The sequence below is a fragment of the Quercus suber genome, unplaced genomic scaffold (genome assembly GCF_002906115.3).
Source record: "Quercus suber isolate HL8 unplaced genomic scaffold, Cork oak 2.0 scaffold_536, whole genome shotgun sequence".
NCBI lineage: Eukaryota > Viridiplantae > Streptophyta > Magnoliopsida > Fagales > Fagaceae > Quercus > Quercus suber.
In genome coordinates, this window is record NW_027069984.1 from 430,824 (window position 1) to 446,917 (window position 16,094).

Below are 16,094 nucleotides of genomic sequence, written 5' to 3' on the forward strand. Positions count from 1 at the left end.
ACTATGCGTAACGTAAAATTGAAACACTGTTTTAGAGATAACTGGTGTGCACAGACTCTGACTCAATAATAAAATAATAAACTATTATTATTAATTAGATAAGTGGGCCTAGTTCACACATGCCTAAAGTCCAACCCAATATTCAGCCTAAAGCTCATATTTTCTATTATTTCTAATGTGGGACTCAAAGATTTTCACCACTTATAATGACATCTTCAAGTGAATATAGAACACATCAATTTCTTATTCACTCCATGTTATTTTTCCATCAAGGTGTTTAATAAACAAGGTCTCCTACAGCAGGATGGAAACGCTTGCTTTGTTCAATAATTGCCTTGCTTTTATTGTAGTTTAATGTCAACTGTACCATACCAAAGAAATACTTCAATATATGGGTGATGCGCGAACAACTTGTTGGTCCCCTCGAAGGAATTCAGACACCACTAGGATTTGTCAAGAATGAAAAGCTTATTCTACTTCGAGAGGATGAAGATCAAACAATAGCCTTGTATAACATTGGTTCTCAAGAAATTAAGAATTTTCAACATTCAGGGCTTCCAAACTCATTCCGCTCTCGCCATGCTCGGCTCTATGTGGAGAGCTTAGTTTCATTAAATGGTGGGAGAGCCTAGTTTCATTAAATGATGGAAGTGTGTTTGAGTTATTGTGTTCCTAATTATTTGTATACCATAAACTCTTTTTTATTTTTTTTAATCTATCCTTAGCAATAATGTTATGTAATTCAGAGAAGATGATATTGCATCCTTTATGGATGATGTCTTTGTTGAATTTCAACAATTTATTCCTCTCCAAGGATCAGTAAATTATTGATTTTTGTTATGCATTGGAATTGTGATAGAATTTTGGGGGAGGTTTTGTTATTAATCTATGTAGAGTGAGAGCTAGTAGATTTTTCTGCAATAGCATCTCAGCTATTGCTTGCTTTGGTGTGGGAAATTCACAAAGACTTGGTCACTTTTGGCCAGTGAAGTTCCCTACTCTGGGTAATGTAACAAATTAAATTTCATATTCTTTGATGGAAAACATAGTTAGTGTAGGTAGACCATACACGAATTTAATAGAGAATGTTTCAAGAGGCTATCTGACCTTATTATAGGTTTTGTGATCCTTTGCATTGCAATTGGTTCTGAAAGCACCTAGATGAGTTGTCTGAACCTCAGTGATTTAGTTTTTGTGAAATTGATTGTGCCATTGAGATTGCTTTTTCACATTCTAGTATTCATCAAGACATGCGTCTTCTAGCCAATCCACAATTTTGTGTTCTGTTCAACCTTGTTTCCATGTGCTGCTGTTCTATTGCCATTAAAATAAATTAATGGGCAGTAGTTGGAGTTCTTTGTATATAGGCATGGGATTCATATGCTAAATTATGTGGTTAGTAGACTGTACCAAGAGCATTCTTCCACTTTCATGACAGATTTTCCTTCTTCTTCTCAATCCCCTTAACATGAGAGGCATTGAAACATCATTACAGTATGATGTTATTGTCCAACATGTCATTTCCTAAATATCCTTGTCCATTGCATGCCCAGAACTCCGAATTAGAAATAACTCACACCTTCCTTCCTTTCCATTCTTTTCTTTTTCCAATGAATCCTATCCAAACATAAACACCCTCTTAGACGACCTTGTATTCTGGAATTTATATTTTATACATGGTATTGAAATGTTATCTATAGGTTGTACTTATGGTTAAGTTATTCCAGTTATGTTGTAAGCGAAAATAGACAGAAATTGAAATGGTGGTAATTCCTAAGAGTGGTCACTTTGGATCTCTCTCTCTCCCTCTCATATTGATGTGGATGATGAGAACTTATCATAAACTCTGCTTAAAAAAGGCAGAAAGAGTTCCTCTAGTAACAATTGGAAAATGCTGAGGAAATCTAATACACGTTCATTGTCAAAGAAGTTGTGAATGGGGGAATTATGATGGCTGCTGTTTCCATGACTGGATCCATCTACAATTTCTTCAGGGTCCGTGACTTGAAAGCAACTACAAACACAAGTGAGAAGCCACCATAAGGCTTCAATTTAGGCAGCAACTTAGAATTCTGCAAGGTATTATTGTCATCAACAAAATTCAGATAATTTTAGCAATATTAATCAGAGGACAGCTAAGATGAAAGGGAATTTCTTGAAATACGAAATCATCTGTGGAATAAGAGAAAACATTAAGAACAATTAAGTATGTTTCAAAGATTAATTATTACTTCTTCTTTTTTTTTCTCTTTTGGTTGTAATTGAATTTGGAATATTATGTTGTAATAATAATAGGCCCTTGAAGGATATGCCAAAATGTCCATTGGCAGCATTGAAGATATTTGGTGATAAAGGAGACAAGGAGGAATTGGTGGAAGGGGAAAACTGGGCTCGTAATCAGCTAATGGCTGCTGGGTCTGACTTGCTTGGGAAGTTCTCTAATCTTCAGGCACTATTACTACTAATACTCATTTGCTTCACAACTTCAACTTGACTTAAAGGACAAATTATTTTTTGGTTTATAAATTTTAAGGTTATGTTTGTAACGTTTGGGACTTTGTACAATCCAAATATCCAATAGTAGATTGGATTGGAGAACAAATGTTCAAATCCTTTTAAAGGAATTTCTTCCAGCCTATTATGTGGTCAGTCAATCAGAAGACTATCCATGATGATCAATCACAACAAGGTGTTTAGACAAACCGTGTAGGAATTTCAATAGTAGGAATTTCACCATTCCTACTTTTGAATCTTTCCTTACATATTTCAGCATAGTTTTTGTTTTGTTTTTGGTAATAATGCCAGATTCAAAAAAGACTAAACAACAAGGCGTTTAGACAAACCGTGTTTGTCAAAATTAATAAGAGCATGTTTGGAACAACTTATTTAGTTGAAATAAAAAACTTTTTGCTGAAATAACGGTAAATAAAGTTAAAAGATAGCTGAAATAGTACAGTGAGACTCATTTTTTGGTACTATTCATAAATCTTACTGTACTATTACAACTACTTTTTAGTTTTATTTACAATACTTTTAGCAAAAAGTTTTCAATTTCAGTTAAATAAGTTGTTTCTAAACGGACTCTAAAGTTATCAAAAATCATAATACATGTTCTCAACCAAAAAATAAAAAAAATAAAAAAAAGTTATCAAAATTCATGGGGTTATCAAACACCAAAAAGCTTTTTTTTCTAAAGTAATACTAAGATTTTACATTTACAAATTTATGTCATGAAAAATACTTATTAGTTTCTGTATAGATACACTATTAATATCATATTTTTATTTATTAAATACAACTAACTTCCAACATTTTCCTATATGCATAATTTGCATTTAAATCCAATCGATTGGACCAACGATTCCTGTTGCCTTGGCAACTGGTCAAACAAAATTCTCGTATTCTCACCTTTCACAATTGACTGCATAAATAAATGTAACCAATAACCAACTTCCAGGAAATTACCCCAAAATTGAAAAGAACGTTTCTTGCAAATCATAAATATTTGGATTCCAACGCACCTTCTAGATGGTGACCTTCGTGCGACGTGCCCCTCGAGACGAGACTCAGCCTACGCGTCACTTTTAGACTTTGCAAACATTCCAGGAAGATCAATTAATTTTAATCACTGGACGTTTCCTTCCCATTTCCTACTCTTTCATTTTCTTTTATATCTACCTAGAAAAAGAAAATCCTTTTTTTTATTATTAAATGGATAAAATTTTCTTCTGAATTGAAAAAATTTTCTCTGATGTAATAGATGACAATTTATAAAATCATTTATGTGTATTAAATATTAAAGTTTTAATTATCATTTTGGTCTCTGGTATTCATTATTTGTATTTAAAAAGCCTCTAACATGTCAAATAGGTTAGCTTAGTCTATCCCTTCTTCTCTCTTCAAATTTCAAGTTCTGCCAACTTTTCTTCTGGAATCAAAATAGCTAGAATTACCTTTCCTTTTCTAAGAGATTTCACAACTCTCTCATTTTCTCAATTGGATTTTAATCCCCAAATATGAGGGATCTCACAACTCTAACCAAAAAATCCAAGGTTTCACAATTGTGTGTGTATATATAATTTAATAAATAAATAACCTTGATGGATTTCAACTCTATCTAAAATATCTTAGGGTTTTTAATCCCAAATCGGTTAGATTTAGAGATATTAGCTTAGTTTAGTTTTTTTACTAGAAAAATACAATGTCCACAACATTTTTATAATAATTTTACAACAAATCCTATGTAATAGGATGTTACTAATTCTAATATAGGCCCACTACTAAAATTACTTTTTTGCCCACTAATAACAATCATTAACAACTTATCACTTAAGATTTGTTATAAAATTATTGTGGATGCAATATTTCTCTTTTTACTAAGATCATATGGTAGGAAAAATGTTTTGTTCCAAACATGTTTAGAGCATTGGACTCCAATCGCCAATAGGAAGATAACATGTGTCTCGTCATGTAATGCAAATCTTGGTTGGTTAAGTCAAGTGAGTCATATGCATTGCACATGACAATGACTAATGTCATCTTCTTATTAATAACTACAGCCCAAGGCTCCAAACATGTTTGGAGCTAAAATTTGTCCGAAAAATAATATTTTTAATAACACTGTTTGTTCATTAGCTTTTTGAATCTATTTCTTAATGACAAATATTGTTTTAACACAATACCAAAAAGTTAGGAATTAAACTTATACATTTCAAACATTATAGATCATTTTGACTCGTAGAATAAACGTTGGGGACCAAAACGATAAATAAACCATTATTAAATCAGATTACTCATCAAAATATATATATATATTTTTAGAATACTAAATATTTTAACACACACACGGGGAGAGGGAAAAAGATCTTAAAGAAACCAACAGTGGTGTATATTCAAAATGGTCTAACTCTTGGATACACAGCATAGACCTTAAACCTCTTTAATTTACACTTATTTTTCAATGTGGGATTAACCCACGATTTTTTCTCTTTGAGAATACTAAATATTTTTACACACACACACACGAGGATGGGGGAGAAGGTCTTAAAGAAACTAAAGTGGTATATATCCAAAAGTGTCTAATTCTTGGATACACAACACAAGCTTTAAGTCTTTTTAACTCAAACTAATTTTTCAATGTAGGATTAACCCACAATTTTTTATTTTTGAAAATACTAAATATTTTAAAACACACATGCGATGAGGGGGGAAAAGGTCTTAAAGAAACTGACAGTAATGTATATCGAAAATGACCTAACTCTTAGATACACAGTATAGGCTTTAAACCTCTTTAACTCACACTCATTTTCTAATGTGGGATTAACACTCTATTTTTTCTTTTTGAGAATACTAAATATTTTAACACACACACACAGGGAGAGGGAAGAAGGTCTTAAAGAAACTAACAGTGGTGTATATTCAAAAGGGTCTAACTCTTGGATACACAGTACTGACTTTAAACCTTTTTAACTCACACTTATTTTCCAATGTGGGATTAACCCACTATTTTTTCTTTTTGAGAATCCTGTGGTGCATTTTATGAGTTCCTTTTCATTTAAACTTCCACCTTATCAAAATTTAGCATTTATTTCAAAGTTTGGTGAATTTTTATTTTAGTCCACTAATTTAAAGTTTTTGTGTTAGTTCGTTAACTCTAACAATACAGTTATTTTAGTCTTTTTGTCCATTATTATTTGAAAATTGTTGTTAACTCTCCAAAAGCAACATTTGTTTCATATTTGTAACATTAGAAATTATTTAAAGATTTTTTTTTTTCAATTATTTAAACCAAAAATTTAAAAACAAATTAATACTGTTTGGATAACACATTTTCATTGTCCTTGACATACATGCCAAATTTTTGTGCTAATTATATATTGTGCGGCGCCCGAACTGTTGGGCCCACTCAGTCCCAAGCCTCCGCTCCAAAACGCACTATCATTGGGCCCAATCCTCATTCACCCTAAGGCCCAACCCTTGCTATCGCAGCTCGGCGGTGCCGGGCTTCGCTATTAAGTCATGATCGGCACATTTTTTACCGAGCATGTCCGGAGGTGTCATTAAACGGCGCATCAATTGTGTTCGGCTCAAAGAAGGCCCTTCAAGCGCCACCACCTAGCCCTAACCTGAAGTGGGCACCAAGTCCCAAAGCCACCCAGGCCCAAACCCCCACCTAACGTCCCCCTAATTGGACCTTCCGAAGCACTAAGCGCGCACTAACTCTGCCGAGCTGCCGACGAAGGTGGGAACCAAGTCCCAAAGCCACCCATACCTGACCTCCCACTTAGAGAAGATCCTACTGGACCCTCTGTTGCACAAACATGAGAGCATTGATAGCCCATGCCTGAGCTGAGCACTATAAATAAGGAGGGAGGATAAAAAATAAATCAATTGTGTTCGGCTCAAAGAAGGCCCTTCAAGCGCCACCACCTAGCCCTAACCTGAAGTGGGCACCAAGTCCCAAAGCCACCCAGGCCCAAACCCCCACCTAACGTCCCCCTAATTGGACCTTCCGAAGCACTAAGCGCGCACTAACTCTGCCGAGCTGCCGACGAAGGTGGGAACCAAGTCCCAAAGCCACCCATACCTGACCTCCCACTTAGAGAAGATCCTACTGGACCCTCTGTTGCACAAACATGAGAGCATTGATAGCCCATGCCTGAGCTGAGCACTATAAATAAGGAGGGAGGATAAAAAATATGGGGTTGGTCAGAGAGAGAGGGGGGAGGAAAAGAGAACAAGGAAAATTGAGAGACAAAACAGATAATTCGAGAGGAGTTGGAGGAAAGATTGTATTGTCGAGTAGGAGAAGAGTGATCTCATTGAGCCCTTGGTTATAGAACAGCCCATAGTAGGAAATCCAGCCCAACAAACAAATAAGTTGTGAGCCCAAGTGGGGCTGAGCCCATTAGCCTCATTTGCGCCCCGCACATATATTATTTACCGTTAATTAGTAACCTCTTGTTTTGTTTATAGTATAAAATATAAAAAAACTTATAATTTAAATACTTTGCAAGAAAATCATTATTGATATTTTACACCTTAATTTTTTGCAAGCATAGTAAAATGCAACATGCATAATTTGAACTAAGGCTATAGTAGTCTAAATTTATGTTATGTCATTAAGAAAAATTTAATGGGGGTATATACTAAGAATAAAGCTAGAGATACAAATTATTTTACAAAAAAAATTTACAAACAGCTGATTTGGTGAATAATTATTGATAAATAGAAAATAATATTAATGGTAGGCCTAAATGAAAACTAATAAAAGGTTGGCCACATCAACATTTTGTAAAAATGTTGTAAAATAATTTGTGGTTATAGCAGTACTCATATACTATATTCATTTGTGGCTATAGCAGTAAAAAAATAATTGAGAACTAATTGATTAGGATTTATGGTTTTATTGCACAAATTTAGTTACTTTGACAACAATGGAAACAAAATTGAAACAATTTATTAGGAATTGTGGTATTAGTGCTCAAGTTTTTTTTTTTTTTTTTGAGAGATATTGCTTAAGTTTAATTACTTTGTCAACAATGGAAACATAATCAAATCTAAGTTGGTGGAAATAATTGGATAAAATTTGGCTTACTTCCAATACTTTTTTAACTGAACATGCCCTTTTGTTTTAAATATACAATGACAAGTGGTAGTGAGTTTTAATTTCCACTTTTTATTTAGTTATTGGATGATGTAACAGTTTCTCTTAAAACAAAAGGAAATTCCAATTAAAAAAATACTGGAGGTAAGCTAAATCCAATTAAATAAATTTTTTTTTTATAATAATGCGATAAATTTTAATTAAAGTAACTTTGTTTTCACATGACCTATCATTGACACCGAACTAGACCACTTCTTAGGAAAGTGAGAGCACTCATAAGTTTGATACCTTTAAACTAGTGGCATGTGCCTTTTATTTCTCAACGAATAATGCATGAGAGTTGAGTCACTAAAATTTCACCACTTTCTTCAAAACCTTTTTAAGTTCTAACTTGTGATTGGTGCAAAACCATTTGGAGGATGCTATTTTTATTATATTGCTATTTTTATTATATACCATTAATAACAAAAAAGTCATTTCAATGATTTTGATTAAAAAAGACATTATTTATTAGATTTTTTTTATTGTCATTAGAAGTTTATTGTTTTTGAATTGGTATGCTTTGTATCCCATCCCAAGACATTAGTAGTAGCTATTAATACCCCTTGACGAATTATGCCAAGATATGTGCTGGAAGATTACATTATCGCTTTGCGAGTGAAATTTGTGCCAATTTAAACTCTAGTAACTTTTGACGAATCCCTACAATAACATTATCATTAGCCAACGGTGAATTACCATAGCCCAATTCTGTGTTTGAAACTATTTTTGAGTCACATTTGAATTCTGCATCACTTATATACACCTACATCCCATGCAAAACTAACATCTTCATATAAAGCCTTAGCTCCCCTAAATGCCCCCAAAAGTGTATGTAAGATAATAAAAGTATCATTAATAATGAACTCAGATAAAAAGTAATATTGTTTCAATCACAACAAATTAGTAATATCCATTATTGTGAAACAAATTATTTCCCATATATTACTCTTAAAAAGTTGCAAGAGTTTATAGCACGATGTATTTGATACTTTTTAAAATCTTGCCAATTAAGAAAACAAATAATCCGCCTAACCAAAAGAAAACAAATAATTCATAAAGTAAACAAACAATTCATAAAGCAATTCAATATAAACAAGCAATACCCAACACAATTAACCTTTCTTTCAATCATTAAAAATTAAAATAATAATAATAATAATCTACTCTGCGTTCACACTATACAGTCTCTTCAGTCTTCACTCATATAAATCCTTTGAATATTCAAGCCCCCTCTCTCTAAAAACAAAAACCACAAGCAAGTGGGGCTTTAGTTTTAGTTCTTGCTGGTCAGTCTAGACTCTAGAGAAAGACTTTGGAATAGGGGTTTTCATGGAGAAATTCAACAAAGTACAAGCCGTGACTCTCAAGAGCCACCTTGACAAGTACCTAGTTGCCGACGACGACAACAAAACGGTCCGGCAGAGCCGAAACGGCACATCGAGGAAGGCCAGGTGGTTCGTAGAGCTAGTGGAAGGGAAGAGCCACGCAATCCGGTTGAAAAGCTGGAACGGCATGTACCTAACGGCAACTGATTTGCCGTTCTTGCTAGGCATGACCGGGAACAAGGTGTTGCAGACCGTGCCCGAGCGTGGGTTCGAGTGGAAGTACGAGTGGGAGCCAATTCGAGACGGCTTTCAGGTCAAGTTCAGGACTTGGTGCGGGACATACCTTAGAGCCAATGGTGGCACGCCACCGTGGCGGAACTCGATCACGCACGATGACCCACATACCACGTCGACTCAGAACTGGATTCTCTGGGATGTTGAGGCTGTCGAGGTCTCTGGGACTGACTTGGTTATCGATTTTCTCCATTCGAAGTCGAGTTTGTCTTCCTTGTCCGATGATGTTTTTGTTTCTGAACCCGGCTCGCCTATGTCTGTTATTTCCTCGATTTCGCCGAAGTCGATTTCTAATAATAAGCTGGTATGTTTTCTTAACTTTTAAATTCATGTTTGCGATAATAATTCATATGTCTGGTAATAGTTTTGTGTGGTTGTTTTAGTTTATGATTAATAAGCTCGTTCTCTTTTTTAATTCCATGTGACAAAGCTTGTTGTTAACGATAGGAGAAGACTTAAGGCAGGGTTTAAAAGTTAAAATAGAGTTATCTTCTAGGACTGAAAAATGATTCAGAAATGTTCTGAATTGCAATCTTTTCGAAATGGAAAGGATAAGATAAACCTTCTTTTTAATCTTGGTGTGAATCTATGGGGATCATTTTGGTTTATAGTGATCGGTAAAATTGATTTTTAGTGTATTTTTTGTCGAAAAAGGTCTCTCTTTGGAATTTAGAATATGTTCATGCTGGCGTTATGACAACCATAAAAGGACATCATCATCAAATCTTACCAGAATGTATTCATAAAATTGTTATTTTTTTTTTCATGGCTAAAAGTCTAAAATTATGATTTTTAATACATATTTTAGCAATGGGTAGGAAATGTTAGATTATCTTTTCTAGAGGACAGAAATGGTAGGCGCGGCAATATCTACAAAAGTGGGAATTTTAACAGTAAAATTAAATACTAATAATAATAAAAAGCGCTCAAATAATTAACTAATTAAACTATAAAACTTTTAACGTGCAAAGTGTCATTTCAAAAACACAAAAACAACAAAAACAATAATTGAGCACCGAGGAAATTGCTCAAATAAAAAAAAAAAGTAACTACTTAGGTCAACTCAAGAAATAGTATTAGATGGTCACTGGTGGTCATGGCCAAATGGGCATGCCTGGACAATCTTGTAAACATAGCAAAAGCCACTTTAATGTAATTTAATGGTGATTGAGTTGGATCACTTTTCACGCCTGGCTTCGATTAGTCCGGAACAAAATTATGAATGAATATATGAATCTGCTATGTTGTTCTAGCTAAAGATAAATCATACATGTCCACCAAACCTTCCGCACTAGTTTAGAGTTGTCACTGTATTGTAAACTTTGGTCAATCGTGCACTCCTTGTGCTATTAAATAGAGTTGTGTGATTTCATGGGTTTTTTTAGTACTCTGCATGTTGTATGGTATTAATGGTAGTGATTCATTTTGAGACCCAAAAAGAAATAAAGTCTCCTTGGCTGTTATACGTCTGCATCATAAACAGATTGGAACCAAAGTACAGTTGTATCCTCAATTTTTTGCCTTCAAATATTTCCTTATAAGAAATGGCCAATAGGCCAACAATTTGCCTAAAAATTTATGAAATGGCCAAATGGACCATGCATATCACATGGTTTTGGTAATTGGTATCCTTGTTCATTTATTTGATTATTAAAAAAGAGTAAGAAAATGAAAAAAAATAGAATCACTATTTTGTCTTGTTGTCAAATTAATAATTTATCTTCCTTGTATAGGTATCACACACGACATGTATAGCTGTGGGATTTATGGGGATTAAGAATCTAAGATTAATTCTTAATAATTGGATTTATTGGGCTAAAAAAAAAATAATCTTTTTTATCCTCTTCTTCTGGTGAAAATAATATAAAAAACTTTACTATGATTTTGTATCAGATGGTTTTTGTTTTTGCTTTTATTATTATTTGTTTGTTTTCAAGTTTTACCTGTCAATATAAGAGTTGCTTTACATCTTTTCTGTTTCTATTTTATTCATCATTGAAGCCGTAGAGTGCCGTTTATTCTTTTATACCATCTTCAGTTGGCTTCTCAAAAAATATTAATATAGTCTATGAGGCTATGATTTCTTTCCATTTTATTATATTTTAAAAAAAAATGTTGAACATCAGCCGCATTTAAAAAAGAAATTGACATTTTTGTATCACCCATTGTTTTGTCCATTTTAAGTGATGAGGCAATCTCAAAATAATTTTATTCTCTCATAAAAAAAATAAAAGAAAAAAAAATTGACATGGCCTAACCTCACCACTTGAAATCGACAGAACAAAAAGATGATGTTGTTGTATATCCGAAAGTCCCCTGTCGGCTAAGGTATGACCAAAGGCCTAAGTTTTATCTCCAAGATAATACCGCTTGGCTTTTCTTATATTTATTTGCTAAATTATAAACAAAACGTTACAAAAGTATAAAACAAAAAACATTTACAGATTTCAACTTATACCCCTACCATCCTCCATAAAAATCAACAATCACAGTTTCCCTTTGTTTTGTTTTCCTTGTTTTACTTGGCCTTTCGGCAGAAAAAAACAGGGTAAATTTTTGGGTAGAAATGAAATACTCTAGAAGAAACTATACACTATTTACATGTGATAATTCTAGGAAACCTACTTAGACAGGACTTTTGGCGTATTAAATACTATATAGAACTTAGACCCGTGTAAAAGAGTCATAAGGAATGTGGCATTGAGGCGTGTATATCACATTGTTGATTGTCCACACGGGTAAGGAACCAAAAAAGAGATGGGTATACGTGTCTCAAACCGTGTTGTGACAACTTGGATGCTTTCATTGCTTTGACTGTTACACACATTTTGGATTGGATTTCTTTCTGGCTAACGAAATGTCAGCGACACAAAAAAAGGAAATCACAATTTTTGCCGCGTTTTATTACGCGCGGTAATAAGTTAATTTATCACGTGATAAATTATGTGTGAAAAACAAAATAGTTAATTCATTGGAGTTTACATTTTCATCCTTCATAATTCATCACGAATTGTGTAAAAAATTGTGATTTTATTTGTGATACTGGCATTTCTCGTCGGTAAATATTAATATACTAATACTTTTTAGTTTTTTCCAGTTTTCACATCCGCTAGTCTGTTACACTTTCTTTCATAATAAATATGCCGAGTGCAACTCTTGAGTCTCTTGTCTGAAGTCTGAACACAAAACTAAAAGTTTCAAACTTTCTTACACACACAGAGCAAAAGCAACATGTTTCGGTCAGGAATGGACCTTTTCTACAACGCCAAGGCGGTGCGTCTCCGCAGCCACCATGACAAGTACCTTCTAGCCGATGAAGATGAAGAGTCGGTGACCCAAGATCGAAACGGGTCTTCCAAAAACGCAAGGTGGGCTGTCGAGTTTGTCGAAGGCACAGATAGCATAATCCGGCTCAAGAGTTGCTACAACAAGTACCTCACTGCCTCGAACCAGCCCTTTTTGCTTGGGATGACTGGTCGAAAAGTGATCCAAACTCTGCCTCGGAGGCTCGACTCCTCGCTCGAGTGGGAACCCGTTAAAGAAGGGTCCCAAGTCAAGCTAAAGACTCGGTATGGTAACTTCTTGAGAGCCAATGGTGGTGTACCACCTTGGAGAAACTCTATCACCCATGATATTCCTCACAGGACCGCCACTCAGGATTGGATTCTCTGGGATGTTGATATTGTCGAGATTCAAGTACAGTCTCCGAGACAGATCTCACAGCAGCCCCCATCTCAACCACTTTCACATCAGGATTCTTTGGATTTCGATCCCAATTCACCCTCTTCGGGTTCAATCAAATCAGAGAAGTTTTCTAGACAAGAGGTTTGAGATTTTTTTTTTTGATATAAAAATTGAATCTTTGTAGAAGTTATTATTAATCTTGTGTGGTTTAGTTGTAAAAGTTTTTTACTTTTTATGCTTTTTTTGCTTTGCAGTCTAGTGAATCGAATCGGAGTTCACCACCAAAAACGGAAGGGAGGACTATATACTATCATGTGGCTGAAGATAATGGTGAAGTGGATGATGAAGTTGTGGAGGGGTATTCGTTTACTTTCAAGGGCAATGGGGTTGAGGAATTGACTCGTAAATTGGAGGAAGAGACGGGTTTGGAAGGTATAATTGTGTGTACTCGAAGTCCCTTGAATGGAAATCTTTATCCCCTTCGGTTGCAGCTTCCTCCAAACAATACAACTATGCATGTTGTTTTGGTTCTAGCTTCATCAACAGGTGAGTTTTAAGTTTTAACCTTCAGTTGGTTTGGTCTTTCTTAAATTTTAAATCGATTTTGTGATAATTAGTGCATCGATGGATTAAAGGGTTAATAGATTTCTTGACTGGCTTTGAATCTTGATTTAGGTTGTGGAAGTGGTTATCGAACAGATAAATAATATGAATCTTTTTCTTTTGTATTGAGTAAATACTAAATAAGTAGAATACTCAATCAGTTTGTAGTATGCTAAGTAGGTTAGTAGACCTGTTTAGCATCACAGTACACGTTTTTGTCCCCCCTTTTTTTGTGCTAATGAGTTCTGGCTCAAATGGCAACTTTCCACACCAACAAAACAACCAAAAGAAAAGGAAAAAAGAGAAAAAAACGAAGAAACTTTCGCTGTTGAGAATGCAAGAATCATGATTCGGCATATTATAGGATGGGGTGCTAGTTGTATGATTACCTTTGCTCTGATCTGATTCCCTATGTTTTATTATCAAGCAAATGGCACTTAAAAGTGATTCAATAATAGCACAACCATGCTTTGTGAAGCTCATTGTAGAGTGATCAAAACCATGATTGTAGATTAAATATTGAATTTGAAATGCACATGTGTGCTTGGAGGGATCATTTGAGTCTCTGATTGTCCTCTTCATTACAGTCATTGGTTATCTGTTGCATACTAGGAAGATGTGGTCATAAGTGATAAGACTGTTGAAGGATACTGGGAAACTATGGATGAAGATTAAGGTTATACAAGGAATGTACAAAGATTTATAAAGGTGGAAATTAAGGATGTTAATTATAGTAAATGGTTGTTACTTAGCTGGAGCAATTATCACTCTCTGGCAAGATTGCTTTCTATATCAAATGATCATTACCATGTGATCTACTCGCATAGCTTTTGAATTTTGATAGGTACCCAAAGTTTTTTTGTTCAATCCTTATTTCTATTTTTACATTAGGAGGAGTTTTATAGATGTAGAGAGAATAACTATACAATGGAGGCTAGCAAAAGAAAGTAACCGTTAGGTGTGAAAGATATGGTTGGTTTGGAGGTTCTATCCCATTCCTCTAGAATACCTGCAATTACCAACATATTTGTAAGATCAAGAGTTTGTTGGGAGGGGCCATAGTGCTAGTATGTGGAGCTGTACTATTGGTAAGTTTGGAGGATTTCCAATGCGGTTCATCAAATGACATAAACATTATCAAAAATGTAATTTCATGAGAGTTTATTCTTACTATTTTGATCCTCTTGATTATATCAAGATATTCGATGTTGCATCTCTATTACTTTCATAATATCACTGAGATAACTATGACTTGACTTGTATTATCTAATTCTTTCATCATCACCAGCTTTAAGGGCTATAGCGAACTCTTTGTATTCTTATTTTTTATTTTTGATTGCTCATTTCCATTTCCTAGTACCTTTGTGCCTTACCTTTTCTCTCTTTGTTTTTGGTGCATCAGTGGCACAGGACTTCACAAAACAAGCGTCATGAAAAGCATCATGGGGCGCATTACAATTTTGTTCATATGAGTGCACAACTATTCTGTAAATTATGATTCATACTGCTTCATATGCCACCTCAAAGCATTCAGGAATAAATTGTCACAGGTTACACATCTTACTCTGTTGTGTTAAGTACTGGCAATCCATACAGTTAAATCGAGAAAGCTCTAAGCACATGCTCTTATTTGCCATGATGGGGAGTCACAACTCATAACGGCACTCGTGCCCCATCAATAAAGTTCCTGTTTGGTTCTTCTAGGAAGCTGATTCTGATGATACTCTGTGGTATTCATCAAAGGTTATGTTGTAAAATATATATATGCACACTCTTCTGCATTCAAGCAATGTAAGGTTTTGTGATTTTGTTTCCCCTGCTGCTTTTAGTTTCTCTTCCTAGGCTTGCTAAAATAATTCTATTGTACAATTATTAGCAGAGGTTTTTTGATCTAATATATTTGATTGTTTAGTATTAATCATGCCATCATTGGCATAAACATGTGTTCGCAAAGGTGCATGAAATTAAGGAGAAAATCTCGCTGAAGGTGTGAATAACTTCAAAAGATTTGAGTGTATGGAGAATTTGTCAGCGATCGAGAAATCCCGTAGGGTCAATGATAACTTGAAAACACGCAATGTGTCCTCATGGTCAGCTATTTGAAAATACTTGTTTTGAAAAATAAAGGTTTTTAAAATCATGTTTTGATAACATGATATTTAAAAGTGAATGAAAAGCATTCGGTAGAATCTGTGAAAAATAATGTTGCGAAAACTATAGTGTGAAGATGCTTTGCCATCTTAAGAGATGCGATTTAATATCATGTATTATTGAACCAAACAGAGTTACAGAGGTTAACAATGATACCAACTGCAGGAGAAAACAATAACTAATTCTTTCCACGTAGTGAATCTTGAATAACATAAGAATTAGCAAAAGATATAGAACACAATGATACAGTCAAATAAATCCAAAATCATGCATATATCAATCATCGCAGGAAACATCATCAATAACAAAATCTCGATTTTGCTATTGAAATACAACCACAAAATAACTTTCTTTTTTTCTCAGCAACCAAACAAAACATAAATATGATT

At 34.3% G+C, this 16,094-nt stretch overlaps 1 protein-coding gene across 1 annotated transcript; it reads left to right on the forward strand.

The window, feature by feature from the left end:
- Positions 1-8,874: 8,874 nt before the first annotated feature.
- Positions 8,875-15,472, forward strand: LOC112040043 (uncharacterized). The gene is made up of 4 exons (XM_024072936.2): positions 8,875-9,571; positions 12,487-13,092; positions 13,206-13,497; positions 14,957-15,472. Exons 1-4 carry the CDS (start codon positions 8,978-8,980, stop codon positions 14,986-14,988), a joined length of 1,524 nt encoding a protein of 507 aa, XP_023928704.1. The 5' UTR covers positions 8,875-8,977; the 3' UTR covers positions 14,989-15,472.
- Positions 15,473-16,094: the final 622 nt, after the last annotated feature.

Excerpts from the sequence above, each read along its gene's own strand:
- LOC112040043 (XM_024072936.2), top strand. The coding sequence starts at position 8,978 with ATGGAGAAATTCAACAAAGTACAAGCCGTGACTCTCAAGAGCCACCTT. Across the intron at positions 9,572-12,486 it reads CGATTTCTAATAATAAGCTG|AGCAAAAGCAACATGTTTCG; the intron begins GTATGTTTTCTT and ends TTACACACACAG. Across the intron at positions 13,093-13,205 it reads AGAAGTTTTCTAGACAAGAG|TCTAGTGAATCGAATCGGAG; the intron begins GTTTGAGATTTT and ends TTTGCTTTGCAG.